At 39.3% G+C, this 23,943-nt stretch overlaps 1 protein-coding gene across 2 annotated transcripts in view; it reads left to right on the top strand.

The window, feature by feature from the left end:
* The window catches only part of ROS1 (ROS proto-oncogene 1, receptor tyrosine kinase), a 111,293-nt gene that overhangs the window by 66,593 nt on the left and 20,757 nt on the right, over nt 1-23,943 (top strand). For both annotated transcript variants that reach the window (XM_032862387.1, XM_032862388.1), the window contains exons 29-39: nt 1,496-1,640; nt 2,578-2,810; nt 2,898-3,074; nt 7,082-7,250; nt 7,926-8,043; nt 10,939-11,129; nt 12,797-12,880; nt 16,057-16,192; nt 17,734-17,896; nt 19,547-19,611; nt 20,553-20,682. In XM_032862387.1, the coding sequence (XP_032718278.1) occupies nt 1,496-1,640; nt 2,578-2,810; nt 2,898-3,074; nt 7,082-7,250; nt 7,926-8,043; nt 10,939-11,129; nt 12,797-12,880; nt 16,057-16,192; nt 17,734-17,896; nt 19,547-19,611; nt 20,553-20,682 (1,611 nt within the window). The remainder of the gene's footprint in view (nt 1-1,495; nt 1,641-2,577; nt 2,811-2,897; nt 3,075-7,081; nt 7,251-7,925; nt 8,044-10,938; nt 11,130-12,796; nt 12,881-16,056; nt 16,193-17,733; nt 17,897-19,546; nt 19,612-20,552; nt 20,683-23,943) is intronic.

Here is a 23,943-nt window from a genome sequence, read left to right as displayed (position 1 = left end):
CTTCTCCCTCTCCCTCTGCTATCCCCCCCCCCCCGGCCTTCTCTCTCTCTCTGTCCCCCCCTCTCAAATAACTAAAGTCTTTAAAAAAATAAAATTCTTACTCACAGTACATTATTTTGTATATTATATTCTGAAACACGTGACTGTGCAAACTTTTACAGCTGATTCATTCATGCAGATAGTGTTCTAGTCTGGTCTGGGAATTAAGCTTCAAGGAAGTATATTAACCCTGGCCAGTGGTGGATTGCCATAGTGACAGTTTCCTGAGTGTCCTGTAAGAACGGGGTTTATTGCCCTCCCTGACTAATTATCCCCAGAAAGTGATAGAGATGTGTTTTTGTGGCCTCTGTGACAGACTGTAGGCTGAGGGATAAGAAATGATTAGATGGAAAGAACATTACTGTATACCCCTCCTCCATAGCACATGTTTAATGTAAAAATGGTATGTTCTATTTTTGTCTGTTATTGTATGCTGTGAAATGCACCATTATGTAGGGATTATGTTTCTATTTATTCGTCATTGTGTTCTTAGCACCTAGCATAGTAGTGGGCTTTTAGAGGCTTTCACTAGATAGTTCTTAAATGGATTAATTAATTGGCACAATTCATCCCATCATTGGCATTGGTGATTCAGTTGTCCTTGTGATGGAGTCATTTGTGTCCAATATTTTGCTCTGTGCTTGTTATTTAAGCAAGTCAAAAGGTGAAATTGACCATCATCTGTTGGAGGTTAAGCACTATATATTTTTTTCGAAAGGACACATGATTCTTGTTAGCTCCTTTTATTTTGTCTCTTTTGACCTTTCTTTACACTTCCTGATATATCAGAGACAGCTTGGATCATTTTGCTGCCCCAGACTGGGCACTGGCTAGTTCTGTTACTGCTACTGGTTGATCCCATTGTCTTCACACTGATGAATATGGGTCCGAGGCAGTGGTTCTCTAACCTGACCACACATTGGAGTTTTAAAAATCTCTGGGTCCACACTTCACCTCTGACCAGTGCAATCAGAATTTCTGGGGGTAGGGGGAAAAGGCACAAGTGTTTTCTTAAGACTTTCCAGATGATTCCAAAGTACAACCAAAGTTGAGGACCGTTGGTCTAAGGAAAGTATTTTTACTTTCTGAAGCATTGCCTCTAAGAACGATGAGCTAAGCCAGCTTCATCTTAGGAGTCACAACTTTACCAGACCATCTTGCTGAATGTTTGATGCAGTGCTAGGAAATAGTATCTCCTTCTGAGAACTGAGCTTCATACATGAAATGAGCACATCACAGAACTGACCAAGAGCTGCCCACCATTTGACATTTATTTTTGGAGGTATTAGGCAACCCAGGTCTGGGCAGATCAGAACAGTGAACATGATCGTTCCCATGATCCAATATCAAATTAACTTTTAAAAATCCTTTAATTATTTTCTCCCTTTAAACAATTTCTTCTCCTTTGTACAAAAAAAAATAAGATCAGGTATTGATTTTTAAATATGAATTACAGGAGTTTCAGGAGAGGATAGTCCTACTTGATGGGTTACAACCATTTTCAACGTATGTGATACAGACAGCTGTAAAGAATTATTATTCAGACCCTCTGGAACAGTTACTTCTGGGAAAAGAGATTTGGGGAAAAACTAAAAGTGGAGGTGAGTTATGGGCTTGGGACGGGTTTTTAGAGTGGCATTTTGTGATATATGTGACATATGTATCTATATATATATTTTTATATGGATGCTAAGTAATCTTGATTATGCGAAATTTTAAGCTTAATAAGAAAAATATATTGTTGAAAATACCCTGATGAACTGATCTGTGCTCTAACAACAGAAGATGACTAATATTCCTTTGGAATGGAAAGCAATAAGAAGGTAAGATATCAGCATCAATACTTTTGACCAAGAAACACATTCTCTGGTCTCACCACAGGGTGTCACCCTTTTCCTATGTAGCCACAGGTCTCTGTACGTGTGGAGACACAGAATTCAGCCTTTTTTCTGTGTGAATTTTACCGAGGCCACAGAGATTGAAAGTAAATAACATCATTGCCTTGGGCGCCTGGGTGGCTCAGTGGGTTAAGCCTCTGCCTTCGGCTTAGGTCATGATCTCAGAGTCCTGGGATTGAGTCCCTCATTCTCTCTCTCTCTGCCTACTTGTGATCTCTCTCTCTGTCAAATAAATACAATCTTAAAAAAAAAAAAAAATCATTGCCTGAAAGAAAATGGATCTAGAATCTAAAGAGGTGTTCTAAGTGGTGGCGATGATTTTGAGGTGATGCCATTTCTTTCAGATGTCTCTGATGACGTTCCCCAAACAAATCTGAATGGGTTTATTCATCCTCATTGGCCATATCATTGAGCTGGAGCCAGAGAATGAGTTAGTCCTAAGGCAAAAATAAGCAAGAGCCTTTCAGGCAGTCTGTTAACTTTCTATGTTACCGTGATATGAGAGACTGGCTTTCCTTTGGAACATCTGTCATTTGTTCTACTCACGTAATATGATTATTCCACAACCAAGACCCCGTTCCTTCTTCCCTCATTCCTTGTTGATGCAACATCTCTTGTCATTTGTTGCTGTTTATTTCAGTGCCAGAGGCAGTCAGGTTCATTAACACAATGGTGCAGTCAGACACCAGCCTCGTCATATCCTGGAGAGAATCTCAGAAGCCAAATGGACCTCAAGAGTCAGTCCGCTATCAGTTGGCAATCTCACATCTGGCTCTAATTCCAGAGACTCCTCTAAGACAAAGTGAATATCCAAATGGAAGACTTGCTCTCCTTGTCACTAGACTGTCTGGTGGAAAACTGTATGTGTTAAAGGTACAGTGAGCATCTTGGGCTCTTGTATTGGTGTTCTCAAGTGTAAGGCTCTGAAGAGGTTAAGTAATTGTTCTTTTTTACAAAAAGGTTCTGGCCTGCCATGCTGAGGAAATGTGGTGTGCAGAGAGTCATCCTGTCACTGTCAAAATGTTTGACACACCAGAGAAACCTTACGCCTTGGTTCCAGAGAACACTAGTTTGCAGTTCGATTGGAAGGCTCCAGCTGATGTTAACCTGACCAGATTTTGGGTTGAACTCCAGAAGGTAGATCTCACCATACGCTTTTCATCAAGATCTGTGTTTTATGCCATGGGATAAATTAGAAGACCTTGCTCATATGTCTAGAGTGTTCTCTTGTATAAATCAACAATATATTTGACAATATTCACTGATTTAGGTTTGCCATATACAGAAGCTATCTAGACTCATTTTTGACAGAAACAATTTCCAGAGAGATTAGTTTGCTCTTGAAAGGCTCCATGGAAAAGGGTATAAACTATGGTTTACTGGTTTTCATAATATTTCACTTAGTTTAGATATCATCAGCGCGGCTGTCCAGCTTAAAGTCCATAGCAACTTGGTGTTTTCTATGAAAAGAATAAAAGAAACGAACAAGCAAACAAACAAACAACACCCAAAACCTTGTTTAGAAATGTTCTTTCTGTCATTTAAGGGCTGTGTAGCAACAGGAGAGAAGTAAAACATTAAATGAGTTTATTCTAAACTAGTTTTATCTTGGGTGATAAACTTTCATGCTTTATCCAATTTAAAAATACCCACTGAATTTGAAAGCATCAATTAATCTAATTAACTCACTGCTGGGGAAAGTCTATGTTGATTTTCATATTGCCCCACTTAAAATGGATTATTTAAATAATTGCTACATTTCATTTTCAGGAGTATGTATTTTGTGTGTCCACATTTGCAAAGATTGCTTAGGAATCCTTTGTTCAGTTGTACAAAAATGAAGCAGTATAGTCATGGCCTCGGTTTTTTAAAAAAACAAATGGAGTTGTTCCTCTGGATGTTTTTAAATTTTAGTATGTAAGATATATTTTTTAAAGATTTTATTTATTTATCTGACAGACAGAGATCACAAATAGGCAGAGAGGCAGGCAGAGGGAGAGGAAGGGAAGCAGGCTCCCCGCTGAGCAGAGAGCAATGCGGGGCTTGATCCCAGGACCCAGGGATTATGCCCTGAGCTGAAGGCAGAGGTTTAACCCACTGAGCCACCCAGGCGCCCCTGTAAGATATTTTCTATGATCTTGTATCCTTTAGATAAAATCTATGAAAACTGAGTAACAGCAGTGAATGTCAAATTGACAAAACCAACGGCCATAGTTTAGTTGGACTTTTTCCATTGAGCATGTTTACGATGATTTGTTGCCTATTTAAAAAATGGTCATCTTATAAAAATGCAATTAAATTAGAGGATCACCTTTTTTTGGACATCTGTTAAAGTAAGCTCAATGCACCTCAGTTTAAAGGCAAGGTGGAGGATGTAAACTTTATTTCATATGTCAAAGAAAGGAGATGGGGAAAAGCCTTACAGTTGGTGATCCTAAGCCCCTCCTTCTACTGATGAGAAGTCGGAGAGCCAGACAAGTGCCATAGTGAGTCAGAAATCACAAGCCAGGCAGGGAAGAGCCCTGGGGGCTGACTCATCCTACACCAGTCCTACTTGGGTGCTGTCCATGGAAGGAATATGAGTCACTAAGGCACCCAACCCACTCCTCAAAGTTTGGGACCAGGACAGCTGACTGAGCCTGCTTGGTTCAGTCCTTGTGACTTTCATGCAGTGCTTTTTATTTCAAAACTTCCTCTGCATTTGCTAAAGAATCCACCACTTATAAAATTATGAAGCCGAGGGTGTAGGATACAGTAATTTTCACACTTGTGACCTGGTACAGCACTAACTGCTGAGCCCAGTGGAAGGCTGTGTTCTGAGAGGGTTGATGAGTACATCTAGTCAGAAAGTTCTGTATTTTTTGAGTAACTTGAACATACCTCATAATGATAAGACAACTAGGAGTAATGCTCTAACTCCATACTGAAATTCTGAGGGGTGAGAGCTAAGGGTGAATGTGTATCTTTTTGATTAATAGTTTTTAAAAATAATTTTTAGGAAAGAAAACAGAAGGATAAGCTTCCTGTTTTCATCTTTGTTGTTAAAATTTCCTTCTATGGAAAATGAAGGAATTAGACCACATGGCTAAATTTCTACTAGTTCTTAAATTCCGCAGTTATTTTTTTTTTAAATCACAACAGTGTATAGAAGAAGAACATATTTAACTTAAGATTGAGGAGAAACAAGTAGTTTCACTTTGGTAAATTATTTTCATGAAAGCCCATTAAAAGTTGAGTTTTTCTCAACCGTCCAGGAAAATTCTTACCAGAACCAAACATTTTTGAAGTTCCATTCTCTGAGACATGATAGTCTGTACCATTTCCTCCACACCCCCGCCCAAATAATTTGAAAATCCCTCTGTGGTATTGAAAATTACCCCTGCACTTGTTGGCCTCTGACAAATGGAAGGTCCTGACTCCCTTGTGATTTACTGGGGTAGCCGTGGCTCCTCTCCAAGTTGGTGGTCTGCCCAGAACATTCATTGCTGTGGTGAGGCCAGTACTCGACAGTTTTCCAGCAGAACCCTTGGTCACACATCTGACCTTCCAAGGAGCTTTGATCATTTCTGGGTGGTATGGAATGTTGGACCATCTAGACTATTCACTTATGATAGTTTCTACAGCAGATTATTAAGGAGCCAGGACCACAAAAGGCTAAAATTTTTGAGCCAGAAATCAATATTTATCTCTGTCTCTTTCTGTTTCTCTTTCTGTCTCTTTTTCCCATGGTTCAGAGTAAATATTGTGGACACAATGTATCTGTTTCTAAAGCCTGTATGTCATAGTGGGATCGGTCCATTTATGAATTTAGCAGGCAATGGCTCAGACATCAGCATTTCTGTATTTTTTCCCATTCCTTCCAACCACCCTTTGCCTCTTTCTTTTTGTAACAAGGTGGTCTACTTCCTGAAGGTGCCATAGGAATCATTCCTTATTGAATAGAAACTAATATAAAGTGTCCATCCAATGAAATGATATGACCTTGTGAGTGTGGAATGAAAAACGAGATGTAAAGTAAGGTTTATTTATGGAAACTGACCTTCTTAGGAAACTCTACTGGAGAAAATACGCTAAGAACCCTTGACAAAACGCCATATCCTCTGTCTTTCCGTACTCATACACTAAAAAAAAAAAAATCTCCATTTTCAAATAAGATACCAAGGGTCCAAATACACAGATTTTTAAAAAGCCATGCACAAAGCAAGTGTAAGATAGCTATAAATAGAGACCCGGTATCTACAGTGGAATGGAAGTAAGATTTCCTAAATTTAACTTCTAACCTCGCTACTTGGTAGCTGAATGATGATGGCAGAAGTTTCCTTCTTTTCGGGAACTGGGTTTTGTATGTCTAAACATAAGGAATGCTGGTTAGAGGTCTGAAAGGAGATTTGGAGGAAGAAACTAAATGTTTTCATTTATAAGTCATGGTGAACCTCTTGAAAGAATCAAAATATGTAAAAATATTATTAATTTGAAAATACATTATTAATTAGCAAATACACAGAATTGAAAATATCATTGCTCTGATCCATCATGGTTCCTCAGCTGTGAATTTGCATTCTCAGCTATCCTGATTTAAGGTAGGTATCTGCCATTAGGGATAACAAAAAGATAAGCTTTGAATCTTCCATAATGAATATATATAGTAAGAGATTCATGTCTTTCATTGGACTCATCCTACAAACCATCCTTCAAGTCAGTTATAGCTTGTCACAAAAGCAGAAAAACAAAAACAAAAAACCCCCATAAAAACATAAAATGGGGGCACCTGGGTGGGTCAGTGGGTTAAGCCTCTGCCTTCAGCTCAGGTCATGATCTCAAGGTCCTGGGATCGAGCCCCGCATCAGGCTCTCTGCTAAGCAGGGAGACTGCTTCCTCCTCTCTCTCTGCCTGCCTCTCTGCCTACTTGTGATCTCTGTCTGTCCAATAAATAAATAAAATATTTAAAAAACAAAACAAAACAAACAAACAACATAAAATGGCTGTCAGTGGTAGAGATAATGTTTAAGATCAAACATTCATAAAGAAGCTCTTCTTTTTTAACAGAAAATATATTTGATTTAATTTTTTAATGGCTTGCCATAGACTTGTGAATTTCTATGTTGTTTTCTTAAAGAAACAAAAAATATTACTTCTTTTTCCAGTGGAAGGACAGTGAGTTCTCCCATGTTAATGCTTCATGTATCCAAGGCCCAGATTATGTGTGTAACATCACAGATCTACAGCCTTACACGTCTTATGCTGTCCGTGTAGTGGTGGTTTATAGGACAGGAGAAAACAGCACCTCACTCCCAGAAAGCTTTAAGACAAAAGGTGAGTCCTAACAGCCTCAGTATTAAAAACAAAAAAACAAAAAAAAAACTGTAAGTTTCTCAGTGCCTCTCTTACCACTTCTTTCACCAATCCTAGAGGTTAACCTTTTTTTAAAAAGGTATAAATTACTATTTCTAGAGCTTGAGTGAAGAACCTGAAAAGAACCAGGAGTCCTTACAGGCATTAATGAGGTAATACTGACCTGGTCTTGTAGAACCCTGAACTGGGCAAGATTATTTCACCTTTCAGTATCCTCTGCTTTATGTCTGGCTGTGACATTTTGCAGTGAGAACGAAATGAAAACAGTGTTATTGAGTGTTCAACATTATTTACTCACTGACTGCTATCTTCTAGATGCTAAAAATAAAAATCCAAAAGAATGTCAATTAGTGATCCCTATAAGTTGATCCCTATAGAATCAAGGAAGAAATTCTCCCAAATTTACAGTAGTTTTCTTTGCATCATTTACTTTGTGGTGAGCTAGAATCCATCTAATCCATCACTTGTAAAAACTTCATATACTCATTTAAAAATACACACTCATATGAGAATATTTTTGAATATTTCTTTAATGTATTTAGCTTTCCTCTTTGGAAAAGTATTCTATAGAAAGATGCTATGCAGAATATTTTATACTTCTGACTTATTAGTCAGTATTTTCTTATGTTCCCAAAGCTGGAGTTCCAAGTAAACCAGGCATTCCAAAAGTATTAGAAGGGAGCAAAGATTCAATACAGTGGGAAAAAGCTGAAGATAACGGAAGCCGGCTTGTGTACTATATCCTTGAGATCAGGTACGTCTGTTTGCCAAAGTGCTTTGTAAACTACAAAGAACTAAGCAGTTAATTATAAGGTATTATTAGATTGAAATTAACTATATTTATGAACGTGTATTTATAAGTAAATACGAAGGATCTTCAGTTGAAGGACCTTGAGGGCACCGTTATGTTCTCTGCCTTGGCACTCCAATTATAAGGCAGATCACATCATTGTTCTTGGAAATCTGCAACTACTTGTCAGAACTTTATGGAAATAATCCAATCATTGGCACATGCAGTTAATATTTATTTAATATCTATTCCGTTCAAGAAGCTGAGCTGATGTTCGATATGAGATGATGGTATGCGTGTGGATTTCTGATGATAATTTGTTTTAGCAAGATAAATAATGTCTAGTGAGAACTGGCAGTGAACTAGGTATTTTCAGAATGTACAAACAGGTCAAGGTCTGAAATGGTCTGACCTGTAGAGATCACACAGGATTCTTCGTCCATTGTGAAGATTATAGCTCGCAGTGTGCTCCCAAGAGTCTGAAACTGTGCCTTTAATGAAAACCGTGCAGCCAACGAACATAAGCAACCCCAAAGCTGGCCAGTATGGGGAGCTCTGTAAATGGGAACTGGCTCAGAGGGACTGATTTCATGCCAGCTTGAGGGGAGAATTCCAAATTTCACAGACACTCCCCTCACAGGTCTATGAAGCTATCTTTTAAGAAGCTCCAAGGACAAAAGTCACTTCCATAATTATAGTCCTGGCAACTTGAGTGTTAGATCTATTTTTGCTTCATCTTTCTCTGGTACTCCCATAACCTTAACAAATTTTCCTGCACATGGTAGAGAATTACATTGGCCGCATTTCTAACTGAAACCTCTTTGAAATTCCTATTACTGTTTTTTACACAGAGTCAAATACATTCTAGTCTACTGAACCATCTTGGTGGTCTGTGACTATAATAATATTCACCAGCCCATCAACATCACCGTCTTGCTAGGACCCTTTAAGCGTGTTTCCTTCAGTGATTCCTTAAGCCCATAGCGCCATACCTTTTTTGCATTTTCTTGCCCTAAGCCTCTATGTCAGGACAAGGATGATGGGATAATGGGATGAATTGCTATACCTTTGGTATCTCAAAGTTCCATCTTCAGTCAGAATACTGGTATACCCAGGTTCTTGCTGATGGCACGGGGGAACAGTAGTAAAAGTGTGTGAACTTGGGAGCTGGACAGACTGTGTCCGAAGACTGCCATGAGGAAGTACCACCAACTGGATGGCTTAAAACAACAGACATTTATTCTCTCACAGTTCTGGAGACTAGGAGTCTGAAATCAAGTTATCAGTAGGACAATGCTCCTTCCGAAGGTTCTAGGGAAGAATCCTTCCTTGCTTTTTCTTAGCCTCCAGGGATCCAGACTTCTCCAGCAATCCTTGGTATTCCTTGTAGATATATCACGTCAGTCTCTGGCTCTGTCATTAACTGGTGTTCTCTGGGTGTATTTGTGCCTGAATTTCTCTCTTCTCAAGAAGGCACAGGTCTTGGATTTAAGCCTACTCTAATCCAGTGTGACCTCATCGTCACTTGATTACATCTAAAAATCCCTTATTTCCAAACAAGGTCACATTCACCAAGTCTGGGTAGGCATGACTTTTGGGGAGACATTATTCAACACAGAGCCCGCACGTTTAAATACTTGTTTATTCTTTTTTTGAATTAAAGTTTTCCCATCTATAAAATGGGACAATGGCGTTTACCTCCTTAGGTTGTTGTGAAAACTCAATGAAATGAAACAAAGAGAAAAGGACCACCCCTATGGTGGGTTGTAAACAGAAGATGCTCAACCAGTGTCAGAATTCTTTTCTTTCTCTGTGGCTGGTCACTGTGAAGAGCCATTTTATACATTTTTAAGGGTCTCTTTCTTTTGGATCAGAGTTGTTTGGGTTGAACAATGGAAGTGCCAATGCCTAACACAAGACTTCACAAAATGTACAAAAACATTGTATAAAGAGTCTTATGCAGAATGGTCCCTAGGACACTGAGCTCCTGGTAACGGTTGTGAGCAAATCTGCTGTCTTGGTCCTCTGGATGTTCTTGCCCATTCCCTGTCCTTCAAAGGCTGAGCCTTTCCATCCCTTTCAGGTGACCAGTTGGTAGGAGTAGAACTAGCTCTCCCTAAGCCTACTGTGGGTAGGTACCAAGTCCTAAAAATGTTGTTGTCTAAAAAGTCCCAGACTTTGAAAAGTTCTTCAGTATCAGAGAGGAGGTAATTGGAAGGCCTCGAGCTTTCCTTCAGTTTATGATTCCATTTACATCTTTCGAGCCCCACTCTTGTACTCTTTTGATGTTTCATATAAAGAATAATGTGGGTTGATGTGAGGTGGCATGTAGACCAATACAAATGGAAGCAATACACCTTGGAATCTCCGGTATAAGGATAATTTTGGTAGTCCAACTATTATACCTTCTTTATCAGTTTCATGTCCTGTATTTTATTTTATCCAGCTATAGTATACATAAGCTATCGATGGCCTAAGAGACTGAGAATTGAGAAAAAATTAAAAAAGAATTCCAGGTTGGGAACTATGGGCTAATTGTCCTGTGTGCTTGAAATTCTGAAGAAAATTTACACATTCTAATAGTGGGAAGAAACCACTTTAGCTTTGTCTTGGCCATTGATTATTTGTTAGTTTCCTGATGGGCTGAGCTGGTTGGCTCCCATGCATTGCCAGAATGACTTTATGAGGTTATTCTGTGTTCTGTAGCCAAACCACGTGAGAAGAACGAGATCAAGGGTAAAGTGTGCCCTAGGAGATGCTCTGGAGCTCTGTCATTAAAATGGTATGTGAGCATCTAGAAATAACACATATATTATCTCATATTTTTTATATTTACCGTTTTGCTCTTTTTTTTGGTAGAAAGGGCATTTCAAATGATTCACAGAAGCAGAATTTAATGTGGAAGATGGCATTTAATGGATCCTGCAGTAATATTTGCCTGTGGAAGACCAAAAACCTGAAAGGAACATTTCAGTTCAGAGTAGTAGCTGCAAATAATCTGGGATTTGGTGACTACAGTGGAATCAGTGAGAATATTATATTAGTTGGAGGTATGTTACCATATCTGTCTGTATACTAACTGATAAAGGTTCTGAGATAAAGATAAGTCAATTCTTAACCTTAGAAATAAATTGGATGACAGTGTATATCATCCAGACTATGGAACTATTCATTTCATCTGATCTGATCTTCCTAAAACATCAGCATCCTTGTGTCATTTTTCTCCTTAGCAATGATCAGCTACTTCTTAATGCCCAGTGCCTCAAGTCCATGCTTCTGGATAGGCTTCCCACGCTGTCCACAGTCTGGTCTGGATCCAGCCTTATGTTCCTGCTCCCCATACTCAAATATTCTACACAACTGGACTAAAATGATGCTTTCTACATCTTCCACGCTGTATCCCATTTTAGATTATGAAAAATCATCTGTCTAATCATATAGGATAGAAATCTCAATATTTAATTTCTCCCTCTAGTTGGGCACCAAGTTTTGTTGATTTACCATCTTGATTTCAGTCTGTTGAGTGTTCCTTTTCTTATTCCCACCTTGGCTTTCCACATTTAGGTTATCATTTCTTGCCTGTGCTCTTGGCTTAATCACACTGCTGACAGTTGATCTAGCTGAAGCACAAGCTGGATTACTTAACCCCTTCTCTGAAATCCCTGAAATGGATCTCGATTCCCTGCCTTCAGTATCAAGCACAAACTTCTGTGTGGAATTTAAGGCCCTCCATGATTTGTCCTCCAAATGCGGTTCATTGTTTCTAACATCTATCCCTATGCTATAGCCATATCAGACTGGTAAAAAGCTTTTCATGACACTAGGTCTTTAGCTTTTGCATCCCTCAGCTTAGAATGTGGGCTCCCACCACCTGCCATTCACCCCTCAGCTGGGTTTTTCTTTCTCTCACTTTCTGTCAACTGAGGTTTTTGTCATCCTTCAAGGCCTGACTTAAATGAGCCCATAGTTGATGCTTAACTAATGCTCCTTAAGCAAGATGAATTATTGCCTTTTACATACACACAGCCTATATTATTCTATGTAATATTTGTATCATTCTTATTTGTATTGTAATTATCTGGATAAAAGCTCAGCATTTTTTTTTCTGAAGGAAACCCAAAATTGTTAATATTTTAAGTTTTGCAGACTACATCTGATATCTGTAGCTGCTGCTGCTGCTTCTTCAAATAATACTTTAAATAGTTAAAAATCATTCTTAGCTCAGGGGCAGTAGAAATCAGACTGTGGCTAGACTTGGCCCACATGCCATGCTTGGCTGAGCTCTGCCCTACATGTTTGCCTTCTCCTCAACTGAGACTACCCAAAAGAAGGTATCACGTTTCTATGTTTAATACTCATAGAACTGAAGGTATATCAAGATATTATGGAAGAAACAATAACCCTGATTATATTTGAAGATGGAGACGTCTTTGTTCCAAATTCCTTAAAAAGATTAAGCATGTTTCCTCAGCTATTTTGAAGTAAAACCTGGGTGGTTCACAATGGTGTATTGGTAAGCCAGATCTTTGGAAAACCAAACCCAACTAAACCTTGACTTTGATTTCCTGTGGGGTTAAACACTCTTGCTGTGGGTGATTTCAAACTACCAGTGGTTTAACAACTGGCTTGCGGAAATCTGGTAGGAGCTAGTTCAGGCATATCTGGCAAATACCTAGCTTTATTCTGCAAATTAACTTTTTTTCATTTATTTTATTAGATGGTTTTTGGATACCAGAAACAAGCATTGTACTTACTATTATAATTGGAATATTTCTGGTTGTTACAATCCCAGTGGTCTTTGGTAAGTATAATAGCTGTAAAAAATACAGGTAGTAACCTTGATCATATTAGTTGACTTATCACTTAGTGTATCTTAGTGTATTTAACCTTCCACATGAAATAGATGCATAAATTTCACAGTTACCTTTGGCTATACTTTCATAAGCACTAACTTCTGTGAATTGTTTTCAGATCTTAGAGTAACTATTTTATGAAAAATATAATCTGTATTTACACTTGATGGTATATTTGTACAAAACTGGTATAAAACTAATTACAAAGGCGCCAACTTTTAGCTTTCTTTAAACCAGTATTTGTTTCAGATTGTCTTATAGTTGAAAATAAACAAAAGAAAAATAACTCCAGATGTTAAAAAAAAATGTAGGGTTAATAGGAGACCAGTGACAGTCCTTGGTTGGGATAGCTTGGGTCTCCAGGCAGGTAGACAGACTGGTTAGGAAGGAGCAAGGTTCCTCCCTTGCAGATGACCCATCTCTGGCTTGTAGGGTCTACTCTTGCTTTCAGACATCTGACTTGCTTACTTCAAATCCTTGCTCGTTTATCATGTCCAGGAAAGCAGAAGTATTTGTTAGGTAGATAAAAAGGTAGCTATTTCCCAATCTTCATTTTATGCTAATGTGCAGGTCCTAGAAGTCTTTTTTATTTTTTAAGATTTATTTTAATGAGAAAATACAGTAACAACCCCAGAAATATTGGGGCCAAATATTGGGCTATAGGGTTATTTTGGTGATCATACATCCCGGTTCATTCCTGTTGTTTCAGTATAAACCTTAGTAGGACTTTCAGTGCCCCAAATGTCCTGGTTTGCATTATAAGGTATTTGGTCATCCTATCACTTACTGATATTATGAGTCCCTGACATACAAAAGCATTATGAAAAAGACATGATAGTGTGCCCGGGTGGCTCAGTCAGTTAAGCATTTGCCTTTGGCTTGGGTCATGATCCTGGAGTCTCAGTATTGAGTCCCCACATTGGGTTCCCCCCTCAGGGGGGAGTCTGCTTCTCCCTCTGACCTTTCTCTCTCTCAATCTCTCTCTCTCTTTCAGATAAATAAATAAAATATTGAAAGAAAGAAAGAAAGAAAGAAAGAAAGAAAGAAAGAAAGAAAGGCGTGATATTTACCAGAAAAGAATGCTCAAGTACATATTTAGGAAATTGTGATCTGTTTTTTTCATATAGAAGGGAAAGTTAGAAAGGAAAGTTTAAGGAAAAGTTACAAACATAAAGCTAAACTCTCTTAGGATAAAGAAAGCCAGTATTTTACTAAATAGTCTAAATCTTTATTCTTTCCCCAAACGGATCAGAGTTGTAAACTATCAGACAGCACACTGAAACTTGAATTCAGATTTCTTTTCACGGATTCCACCCAGATGATATCTGGAACTCCTTCAGTTAACTTGGAAAGCTAAAAATTTCAGCTGGCCCTGCCAGGATCTTAACCTGTGGTTCCAGGGAGTCTAAGTATTGCACAGCTGATGCTTGTGCCACTAAGCCAGCCCCTCCAGAATGACACGTATCACTGTAGTATATTTGGCAGTTGGCATATAGGCTTGACTGCATGTCTGCTTTCCTACTGGGAAGGAGAATTACATGAAGAATCTTTCATCTGACCTTTGCTTGCCTACGTGTACATCACCGTTGTTCAAACCTGTCACTCTAGTGGGTGAGCATGAGATAATTTCAGACAACCTGTTGTGCTTTCAAGACATCCTATGGATATCTGACTTTCTCAGGATTTAAAGGTCTTCATTCCATTTGGAACTTAACGAATTTTTTTAATACAGCTAAGCTGATTTGCTTCTTTGCTTTTAGGAGCAGTGCATGTGGTTTTACTAGTAGGAGCGGGTGAGTGCATGAGAAAAGATTGAGTTTATTAAAATAAGGAAAAACAGTTGTTTAAACATATTTGTATTGCTCTGGGGCTCTCAGCAGTGGTATTTATAAATATAAAATTGAAACAATGATTTAAAAATAAACATCTACAGCCTTAGCTTTGGTGAGTGGTTGCATCTAACAGGCAGTATTAGCCTCCTGCTGGGAGCAGAGGGAAATATGAAGCTGTAACATACAGTTGCTGACCTTGGCAGCTTGCCATTTAATGAGGCAGGTAAGATGTACCTGTGTGACATGTGCCGGGCACTATGGTAGAAATGCAGACTGAGATCTACACTTGGTCTTAGACATTGAGAACTGAGAGATCAGCAGACTGTCAGGGTCTCAGAAGGGATCACAGGGGATGGGGGCCAGAATGGGCCTTTAAAAAAATGAAAAGCAGTAGGGACAGCTTTTCAGGTTTGAAAAATTGCGTTAGCAAATGTATTTAAAATCTTTCCCTGCATGGTCCTTCAGGTGGAATTTCACTTGAATTAAATGCTAACCCGTTGGATATAAAGGCTACCAAGGGATAAAATTCAAATTTTAACGATCATCTTAAAAAACATCCTTGCTGTTTTCAACTTCTGAACCAATGTTCTAGTATAGATGGTTGATCCTATGACATAATTGTATTTTAATCTTCCAAAAATTGTTTATTTTTATGATGATGAAAATAGTATTTGCTCATTGTATGAAGAAGACAATATAAATCATCCATGATTTCACAACTGAGAGGACCACTACTAACATTTGGTGGGTTTCATTCTAATAGTTTTTCTGTAGGCTTGGATATGTGTGCATGAACAACAATGGCATAAATTCCTGTACTCTGCATTTAAAAAAAAATGCATGCCATTATAATTGAAAGCATTCCTCAGGTCGCCTATAGGAGTAGAATGTGGACAGACCTGGACTCAGAAATAAATTTGTGATTTAATTATAATGCAAATAATTATTTAATAATTATAATGCAAATTTATTTTGGTTTATGTTGACTGTAAGGGTGGTTTCGAGAAATAAGTTCTGATATTAAGATTCTTCAATTCGTTTATAACAGCAATAAAAGATGCATAAAGCTTTGGTTTGAAACGTGAAATAAGAAGTTATGTGGTATAAGTTATGAGTTTTTATAAGTCTTTGGACCTGATTTAATTAGTTTTTCTATTATGGACAGAGTTTTCAAACAAATTCTGTTATTCTACCCATGGTGTTCTTATATGTAAACACTTAAAGTGTTAACATTTCCTGAAGAAAAAAAAGCAATGTTTTGTTTTGTAAACTATGTCCTCTTCTCTTTATAGTGTGGCACAGAAAATTAAAAAGTCAAAAAACTCCCAGAGAAGGGCTGACGGGTCTCATAAACGAAGACAAAGAGTTGGCTGAGCTCCGCGGTCTGGCGGCTGGAGTAGGGCTGGCTAACGCCTGCTATGCCATACAGTATGTAACCTGGGCCATCACTACGGGGAACCTAGATGAAGAGTGGACAACTATAGAGAGAATGCCCATGGGTCCCCTGCTGCCCATGATTGTCCTGGTCTATGCTCATTATTCTAGCATGATTATTAATAACATCCCTTTCCATTTTCAAATGTGACCTGAGATCGTTGGCAATCTATGTGGTTATTCTATCTTAAAGAAAATAAGCAAAATTCTATCATGTTCCAGTGTTTTGTCACATAGTTATAAAGTAAATGAAACAAGGACATAAATACTGTATGGAAGAGAACATGGTAGCATGATTGGTTCACCTGGAAGCATCCAGAAGAGAGGAATCCCAAGGGTGCCATGCCTGCACTGTTAAGTCCATCTGAGTCTGTTTACAGAAGTTGTACGGTGATTGCCTACAAAAGCTCTTTAGGATAGTTGAGTTTTGAACTTATGCTGTCATCATAATTTTTTTTTTAATTCCATTAGCCAACTTATAGTATGTCATTAGTTTTTGATGTAGTCAAAATAATTAAAGACAATATTTAAATATCTTTTTATGCAGGACACTGTATTGTGGTTTATGTAAGACACCATGTTATGGCCTCAGCTACAAGGAATTATGTAGTCATAGGCCTTGAAGTTTATACAAATGGAAGATACACAAATGGAAGATTTGAAGTAGACACAGGGATGATCTAATTTAGTGATTCAGAGGTGACTTTTCCTTGAGGAAATATTCAGCACATTTGATATTCAAGATTCTCTTTTAAGGACTCAAAGCATTTTGAATGCAGACAATTTTTTCCCTCTCATAATATTCCAAGTGAGAGCTGGCTTCTGAAAGTTATGGAGAAAGAGTTGATTACTGTAGTCATACTAAATTTTGTTTTACACAAAAGATCAGGTGTGTGAAACGGTTAAAGTGAAAGTTTTTTTTTTTTAAGATTTTATTTATTTATTTGAGAAAGAGAGAATGAGAGAGAAAGAGCATGAGAGGGAAGAGGTCAGAAGGAGAAGCAGACTCCCCGCCAAGCAGGGAGCCCAATGTGGGACCTGATCCCGGGACTCCAGGATCATGACCTGAGCCAAAGGCAGTCGCCCAGCCAACTGAGCCACCCAGGCACCCCAAAGTGAAAGTTTTTAGGCTCATAAACCTAGATGTATTTGTTACTAATTTGCAATAGCTTTTTACTTAAGTTGATTACCTGAAGAAACAAATAACTCATAATTTCAACAAAACAAGCTACAGTAAAAAGTCTTGAGGCTATGCACACAAAGGCATGTTTCTATCAAGATTATGGCACCTAGAAGTGACGTGATATGCTCTGTCTGTGTTTTGGAATAAGGAAGGAATATTCCTTCCTTATGGTGGAATAGGGAAGGAATAGAAACATAGGAATCCATGTCATTATATTACATTATATTACATAGAGTGGTGTTGCAAAATCAAGGGATATCTCTTTCTTTCTCATACTCTTTCTCAAACACTAACACTCAACACCAACTTGTAAACCAGTGCATTTTGGAACACCAAAAATATTATTTTCCAGTACTCTTCCAACCCAAGAGGAGATTGAAAGTCTTCCTGCCTTCCCTCGGGAAAGACTGACTCTGCACCTCCTGTTGGGAAGTGGGGCCTTTGGAGAAGTGTATGAAGGGACGGCGGTAGACATCTTAGGAGCTGGAAGTGGAGAAACCAAAGTAGCAGTGAAGGTAACATGGAGCTTTTAATTCCTTGACGTGCTGGATCTTCACATTTATATGAATTTACGCGGATAAAACTATAATAAAATATGAGCGAAAAGAGAGCTGAAGTTGGAAGTCCATGCATAACAACAGAAATTATAATGTTTCTTCCATTTCTTCCATAAGCTCTCTAATGCGTCATTACCTCTAAGGTTACTAATTAGCTAAGACTTGGCAGGTGGTTTTTCCCTTTGAATATACTATAAGAGGACCAGGGGTGTAAAGCACGTTCTCCATGTCTCCGGTACGAGGGCAGAGAGTAGAGAGCTTCCTGGCCATTTGGCGTCAGTTGCAACTACACAGCTCTGCCCTCACGGAGTGAAGTGGCCCTAGACCATATGTGAACTCAAGAGGGTGGCGATGTTCTGGTAAAAATCTGTTTATGAGAATTGAAATGTGAATTTCCTAACATATTCATGTGTTAAGAAATACCCTCTTTTCAACTTTTTTCCAACCATTTGAAAATGTAACGTGTCACTTATACCTCAGTAAAGCTGGTAAAATATAAAATTAAAACTGAGCAACTATTTTCAGAGCTCAAGCTGTACAAACAAAGTTGCAGGCTGGCATTGGTCTCTAAGATATAGTTTGCTGACCCCTGTGCGACACAGTTTTTCTCATGGTATATGTTGAATGTAGTTTTAAGGAAATGCTGGGTAGACTCTCATATTTGTCTAAAACCTTTTCATTGAGGGAGGATGAATCTTTTATGTAATTGGGCAACATCCTGACCACTGCTTGTTAGGAATTTGTTGCTTTGAGAGAGGGCTATACAACCAGAAATATTGGCAAAATCCTCTCCACTGCCAAATGGTGCAATCTAAAAGTGCTTTAAATACTTTAGCCTTACCTGGTGTAAACAAGTGTTTATTTTCCCCACATAACTAGAGGACTGCTGGTTTTTGGTGCAGTACTGTGTTAGGTCAGAGCCAGGATATCTGAAACTCTCTTGACTTTGTACACGTGTGTTACCTCATGATCCCAAGATGGTTGCCAAAGATCAGACATTGGTTCTTCATTCAGGTCAGGGTAAGGGGGAAGAATGATTTTAGATGTATATGTTCCAAAAAGTGGAAGTTTTCCACAAGCTTCTCTCCCCTTCAGCAGTTTCCCCCTTACACCTCACTGACCAGAACTGACTCAGATGATCACCCCTATTTTCAAGGGAGGCTGGAGAATTACAAAACACAGGTTTCCTGATTCATTTAGACCAAACTGTCTGGAACTGGGCATCTTGCCTTTAAGAGACAAATATAGTGTCATTAATAAGGAAACAGGGAGAAACAGATATTGAGTAGAAAACTTTGAAAATTAAGAAACTGGCCTACACAACTACACTTTTAAAAATTTCTACATTTTTGGAGGGAATTTTGGAGGGAGGGAATAGTAGATGTTACTTGGTCTTTTGTCTCTCAGGCTTTCCCACTTGAACACTAGTTCTAACATCGGCTAAGTTTTGAATGAGTTTACAGAACACATGCACATATATTAGCCATGATCTATTTCCAGCTTTGAGGGTGACTATTACAAAACAAAACAAAGATGGTCTCCATTAACGCACTGAACTCATAGAAATGTCTGCTATACTGATTCCTGGCTTATTTTTATGTTGTGTAGACTTTGAAGAAGGGCTCCACAGACCAAGAGAAGATTGAATTCCTAAAAGAGGCACATCTGATGAGGTATTGGGGTAGTCCTGGCTTCATTTTCCCTTAAGAAGAGTGGAAAGCTTTTATATTTGATTGGTGAATTTTTAACATTCAGAATGACCGGACATCACAGATCATGCCTCAAATTAACATGGCTTAAGTTTAAACATAGATATGTCTGTGGTGACAAGGGCTCTATAGAAACCAAACTTCCAACAGGCAGTCCTCGGGCAAAAGTTCTTCCTTTTTTTGACCTTCAGCAAGCAGTGTGATGTCTGAAGCTGCTTGGCTTTGAACGTGTGTATGTTCTTCTAAACATGTGGTAGTGGCTCGAATATCCGGAGTAAGGGGGCCAAGTCCAAGTACAGGGATGTCAGTAAAAATACCCTCAGTCTTAGTAAACTTGTCTTCAAGGTTAGAGTCAGTTGCTTGTCATGAGAAGTGCTCTGAGGCGTCTTAAAGGGAGGGCCTGAGGCAGAAGCCCCTGGGGGTCTCAGCTGTGGGTTCTAATCATTAGATCAGGGCTTTCTTGGTTTGATGTCTTGAGAAAATGGTGGAAGCCAAACCTGCGTGACTGAATTGTTTCTCCAAAAGGAAGAGAATTATATTACATACTTGGGATGACTGAAAATGTGATTCTTTCAAGTATCTTCTGAAGGATAGTAGTTAAGATTACTTTCTTTACCAAAACATAAAATACTTCCTATAAACGTTTCTTCTAAAGATCATCTATTCCAGCCATAGGAGCTGGCCACTAGGGGTTGCCGTATCATCTCTCTAAGGCAAGCACATGGACCAGTTCTTGGAAAAAGAGACTTTCATTTATTAGGGAAAAACCAAACAACTCCTGCCCCGGACCCAAACAGGAGTTTTGAAGGAAAATGGAGATAAAGAATTGCTCTATTTCCCGAAGGTCCTTGGCCAGGGTGCCTGTTGCTGTCATGTCATCCTGCCTGTGTCTTTCCACCTTGTAGCAAATTTAACCATCCTAACATCCTGAAGCAGCTTGGAGTTTGTCTGCTGAACGAACCCCAGTACATTATCCTGGAACTGATGGAAGGAGGAGACCTTCTTACCTATTTGCGTAAAGCCCGGATGACAAAGGTAGGAAATGAGGTCCCCGTATTGGTTTTGTAATGCAAAGGCCCTATAATTTCCCACTAAGTTTCTTTAAATTCAGTAGGCTGCAGTTTGGGTTGATGGTCGAACCTCTGAAGATTTCTGTGAAAGAACTCTTGTATTTCCTTCTGTTGGATTAGGACAGTTAGAATCCTGGGCTAACTTCCGGCATTTTCTGGTTATTTGAGGCTGTTTTTAATATTTAGTGGGAAAATAGGTACCTCACTCCCAAAATCATGTTTCCTGGAGGACAGAGATTGTGTGGCGTTGGAAAGGCACATCTTTCTCTATACTTAATCTATGTGCCTGTCTGTACCAAATTGATACTTGCAAGCCCTCATGTCTTTACTGACTACTCTCTGTCCCTACCCAGTTGGCTTATCTGTTTGGATTTTCATAGGCATTTCAAACTTGTGTTGGCCACAAGTCTGTGTTGGTCTTCCCTGGTCTTCTCTCCTCAGCACCCACCTGCAAAGACTGTGGAATCAGGGCCAGCTGTGACAACACCTGTGAAAACTTACCTTCTATCTCAGATGAGAAAGACATGAGAGGAAACAAGACACTAATATTTAAATCTGTAGATTAAAAAAATTGGTTTTTATTTCTATCGAAGTACATGTTCTGTGACTAAAACACTTAAATAGAAAACACAGTTTATAGTGAAAGCCTGCCTCATTCCCACATGGCAGGCATCTATACGTTTCTTCCGGTATTTACTTCTATGCTCCTGCACACTCCATGTATAGTACTGCGCATGGATTTTTTCAGTCTTGGAGGAAATCTACTGACTCCCTCCTATGAGAGGTGAGAATTTAACTGTCTTGGACTGACTCAGGACCAGACGATACCCCACCAGCCCTATACATTGGCAAGTGTGTTTCCCCATCCTCCGACCGCTATCAATATTTTCAGATTAATCAATAGTGCAGACTTACATTACTATGACTATTACTTAGAGCTGAGTTACTCAAAAGCTGTGATTGTGTTTTCTTCCCCACTTTGGGCAAGAATAATAAATGCCTCTTTTGTTTTCCCCAGTTGCTTCATTTTTATATACCTCCCCTCTGACAGAATTGTAGCACTTCTGTCCCTGGGGTTAAATAGATCTGCTGATCCAGCATCTGACAGGTTTTTTTCTTGGACAGTCTCCTCCTGGAGCCAGTATAGGCGCTTGTCCTCTGGGCTCCCTGCATGTCTGTTATCCTTGGGGTTCCTTTCAGATTTACCCTGCTGATTTCTTTGCTGGACCTTAGTTTCCTCTATTCCATGACTTTTTTGTTCGGTTGTGAATGAGAGAAATCACAAGAAAGCATGCATGTGAGGCAAAAGTCTCATTTTTACCCCTCTCTTTGAAAAAAATGTCCTTTTTCTTCCCTCACACTTGATGAATAAGTTGGGTAGATTCTAGGCTGAAAACCCCTTCGCTTTTGTTTTCTAGCTTGTACAGTTGCCTTTAGGAAGTCTTATGCCATTCTGACTCTTGGACTTGCGATCAGTGACCTGCTTTCTGCCCCTCCTCTCCGGAAAATTTTAGGAACTTCTTATCTGTGGTACTTTTTACCAATCTGGATATTCAGTCTGGAAAATCACCCCTTTTAGTTCTGGGTATTTTTCTATATTACTTTTTGATAATAAATAAAATTCTTTGTTCCCTCTATTTCCTTGTTCTCGAAACTCTATTAGCTGGATAATGGACCGCTTTGTTTTATCCTTTTGTTCTGTTAGCAGTTTTCGTCTATTTTCCAACTCTGTATTTGTGCTCTCAACTGTGGGAGCTTTCTGTAATTTTTAAAATAGAATTTAAGATTTTAATTTTCCATGGAATCATTCTTATGTTTCGATTGCTTAAAATAATATTGTGTTTTTTTTTTTCATATGGGCAAAATCTTCTCTAATCTTTCCTAGGACACTAACTATAGTTTTTTAAAGTATTCATTTGCTTCCTGCATTGTCCTGATTTCCTTTATCCTCTTTGTTCTGAGATCTGTTTGTAATGTGAGATGTTTTCTCAAGCAGTGTGGTGATTTCTGGCTGGTCTTCTTATTTAACAGTGAGTTCTAAGAGGCTGACTGGAACCTGTGTGTCTGTGGTAGCTTCCTTTTGGTTGTCATGTGGGACCCTGCTTTTTCACTGGGGGTTCCCAAATCCCCTAAGGGCAGTATCTGGGTGTCTTCCCTGGCACACTCCACTTTCCCCAGGGAGGAATCTGCTGGTGTCCTGACTGGGCTATCAGGGCCTAAGCTTCAGTTCAGGGAGGTGAGAGGGGTGGGGGTGAAGGTCCAACGGCTGAGTATAGGGGCTCCCATTTAATTTTCCTCTCCATTTGCAGCACGGTGTCTGAGTGTGACTGATATCTTTGAACTTGGAGTTGTTCTAATTCCGTGTGTGTGAGTGTGTGTGTGCGCATGTGTGTTTTCTACAGTGGAAAGCCTCCTGCTGTGGTGGGAGGACCTGGGATCTAGTTAGCTCCTAAAATAAACTTCCAAACATTCCTCTTGCTTCCAGGCTTGCCCCGCATCCCAGCATTCAGAGATGTCTGCTACCTCCAACTGCAGAGCCTGTAGAGAGTTTTCTAGTGAAACACAGCCTAATTCTTGCCTCTCCCCCTACAGGCAGCCCAGCTGTCTCTCAGCTCTGCTGAAGGACCACCCCTCCATCCGCTTTGCTTCCCTCAAATGTTTCATGCACTAAACTTATTTTCCTGATGTATTTGTACTCGTAAGATTATAACCGTTTTTCTTCTACTGTCATCTTAGTAAGGTTGGGGGAGAGAGTGGGACTAAAAATGCACGCACTTAGTCCCCATCTTTAACAAGACCATTTATCTGTAGATTGTGCTTTGTTTGTTTGGGGTCAAGAAGAGGGGGTGAAATGGAAAACATGGGCCAGCTCTTCCCAAATTATTCCTATTTAGTCAGGATCCTGATGGCTCTACTGATTGGTTCTCAAGGGTTCTTCCACGGCCTTTCCAGGGCAGGATAGCTTCTGTGCCTCACTGCCCTTACTCCCACCAGTGGGTAGAATGCTGGTAGGTGCTGAGTTCCAGAACACTACAGGCTCTAAGTCCCCATTATACTAAGTTCATTTGGAGCCAGCCTTTCCTCCACAGAGAATGCTCAGAGGCAACATTCCAGAACAGCCACACGTGTGCTTTCCCTATCCCGGGTCCAAGATGGCAGTGCTGGGTCAAATACACCAGGATTGACTGCATCTAGCCCCATACACCTTGGTCCAGTCTTTCATTCT

The sequence above is a fragment of the Lontra canadensis genome, unplaced genomic scaffold (assembly GCF_010015895.1).
Source record: "Lontra canadensis isolate GAN:19392208 unplaced genomic scaffold, GSC_riverotter_1.0 scaffold23, whole genome shotgun sequence".
Taxonomy (NCBI): domain Eukaryota; kingdom Metazoa; phylum Chordata; class Mammalia; order Carnivora; family Mustelidae; genus Lontra; species Lontra canadensis.
This window is presented reverse-complemented; position numbering and strand designations above follow the sequence as displayed.